At 40.4% G+C, this 2,854-nt stretch overlaps 1 protein-coding gene across 1 annotated transcript; it reads right to left on the reverse strand.

Moving 5' to 3' along the window:
* LOC103132952 (protocadherin gamma-A5-like) lies at nt 1-2,035 on the reverse strand (the record flags this gene model as incomplete). The annotated part of the gene is made up of 1 exon (XM_016667670.1): nt 1-2,035. A coding segment is annotated over exon 1 (1,758 nt), but the record flags the coding sequence as incomplete, so codon positions are not given.
* Nucleotides 2,036-2,854: the final 819 nt, after the last annotated feature.

Raw genomic sequence — 2,854 nt, forward strand, 5'->3', positions numbered from 1 at the left:
CACCAGGTAGCCCACATCTGCTGAACGAGGCACCATTTCAGCCACCATGGAGCCACCAGTCTGGACTGGGTACAGAACCTGCGGAGGGTTATCATTCTGATCGAGAATATTTAATATAACTGTTGTGTTGCTGCTTAATGGTGGCGAACCTCCGTCCTGACCCTTTAGGTGAATGTTTATTTTTTTAATTTGCTCGTAGTCAAATGACAGAACTGCTTGTATAACACCAGTTTCTGCGTTCACTGATACGTAGCTGGATATGGGGTTACCATGTAGCTCAGTATCAATAAGCAGATAAGACACTCGTGCATTCTGACCTGAATCAGAGTCATGAGCTTTTAGAGAAAACACAGACAAACCCGGGGAGTTATTCTCCATGATACTAGCTTCATAAAAATCTTTTTCAAATAGAGGGGCGTTATCATTTATGTCTGATATTTTAATAGTTATAGTCTTGTTTGTAGAAAGCGGCGGAGTTCCTTCATCTACTGCCGTAAAAGTAATGTTATAATCAGGCCTCTGCTCTCTGTCTAGAACACCGTTTGTGACAAGAGTGTAATAGTTCTTAAGCGATGACTGTATTGCGAACGGGATATTGCCATTAACTGAGCAGTCCACCTTTCCATATTTGCCCGAATCTAAATCTTTAACGTTTATTATAGCAACAGTGGTTCCACTAGGAGAATCTTCAGGGATCGTATTAGAAAACGAGGTAAGCGTTATAAAAGGCGCATTGTCATTCTCATCTATTACTTCAATTATTACGTTCGTGGATGTGCTTTGTCCGCCTTGATCCTTTGCTTGAACCCCAATTTCGTACAATTTATTTTCTTCATAGTCAATTTTCCCCCTAACTGTTAAATCGCCGCTGTTTTCATCCAGGTGGAAAATCTCGGCAATCTTATTGGACATGTGATTAAAATGATATGTAACGTGTCCGTTCTTCCCTTCATCTGCATCTGTTGCGCTCAAGCTCAAAACTAAAGATCCTTCTGGGACATTTTCTTTGACAGAAGCCTTAAAATTGTGTTGCATAAAAACGGGGGCATTGTCATTTGTGTCTAGAACAGTAACGTGTATTTTTAAGCTTCCTGATCGTTGCGGTTCGCCCCCGTCAACAGCAGAGAGTGTTAAAAGTAGTTTTCCATCTTTTTCTCGATCTAAAGCATCAGAAAGGTACAGCTGTGCATATTTGTGGCCATTCGGACTGGAGAGAACTTTAATGTTAAAATTAGTCGTCGGATGTAAGGCATAACCGTGTAAAGCGTTGATGCCGACATCTTGATCTGTGGCGCTCACTTGTAATATTTCTGTTCCCGGAAGAGCTGATTCCAGTACTTCTACGTGCATTTCCTTTTCATGAAATGTGGGCGCATTGTCATTAATGTCTAGCACTTCAACTACAACGCTATGCAGCTGCATCGGATTTGTCAGAATCATCTCAAAATTGAGGCTGCAGGGCGACGTCTGCCCACAGAGCTGCTCTCTGTCTATCCTGTTTCCCACCACCAGATTCCCTTTGTCTACATCAAGCTTAATGTACTCACTGCTATCACCGCTAACAATTCGGGCACCACCTAATTTTAATCTGTTAGCGTCGACACCCAAGTCCTCAGCTACATGTCCCACGTATGAGCCCTTTCTCATTTCCTCCGGGACGGAGTAGCGGATCTGGCAAAAGGTGGATCCGATGAAAAAAACAAGGAGGAAGGCCTGTACTTGCCATTTAACTGCGTGTTCCATGCTGATAAAATGCATATTCCCGAAAGAATACGTCCAAATACGAGAGAATCTCCGTCCAAAGTCCTAATTGTCAGACAGTATAGCCTTTTATTTATTTCCCTGTATGATCCAGTAGGGATGCACCGCACGCGTAAGAGTAGAAACCGCTGATGAAAATAAAAAAGCGAACGTCCTGCCCTCCGCGGAACACTAAGTCAGGCTTCGGAGGTGTAGCTCCTTTTCATAAGCGTTATATTTGCTGCAAAGACCTACAGCGGCCCCCAGAGTCTAAAAATGAAAATATTAAGTGTGTGAATATAAAAACAAAATGGAAAAAGTTAAAAAAAGAAAATACAAACAATGTTTGATGATTTACGCATCAATAATATCCAACGTTTGCAAGCCTATGTGATACAGTATGATAGATTTTTATTCTAGTATCTACAGGAGTAAGAAGAGGTAAATACAAACAATGTCACCCTAAGCTGGAAAAAATGTTTGAATCATATTCTAATCAAAACAGGTATGCACAAAATCCGTTTACAAAAAAAGTGCAATTTCTGAATTTTTGAAGTGTTATTTTGGAAGTAGAAAATAAACAGGAAATTAAAAAGTGGAATACAGAGTATTGTCAATATTGTTATATTATTAGTCGGATATTTCATGGAAGTAAATACACATAACAAAAACATTTTTAAATGAACTTAACGTGGATTAAATATGTCTGATTTACATAAATCAGAATCACTTGCACTTGAAAGAAACTTTGTTTTTTTTTTAAAAAGGTATGTATCTGAACAATAAAATGCTCAAAAGCAAACTGGATCAATTGATGAGGATAACTAACCTCCAGAGGAGAATCAGGATCATCCAGGATGCTCTTCTCGCTCTGTATCCTCTGCAGAGTGTCTGTAGAACTGGGATCCATTATCAACACGTTTTGACTACCAGCTCCTCCGAACTTAATGTCACTCTTTCTGGAGTCAGTCGTTCTGCACACCTCGTAATTGTAAACGTGTGGCAGAGTTCCTGTTCCCAAAGTGTCTGAGTAACGAGGTGGATAATAAGGAATCACAGGGAGGCTGGAGTGATACAGGATGCGAGACTGTCTCCATCTGTAGATCTTCACTGA

This window comes from Poecilia formosa, unplaced genomic scaffold, assembly GCF_000485575.1.
Source record: "Poecilia formosa unplaced genomic scaffold, Poecilia_formosa-5.1.2 Scaffold1658, whole genome shotgun sequence".
Lineage (NCBI taxonomy): Eukaryota > Metazoa > Chordata > Actinopteri > Cyprinodontiformes > Poeciliidae > Poecilia > Poecilia formosa.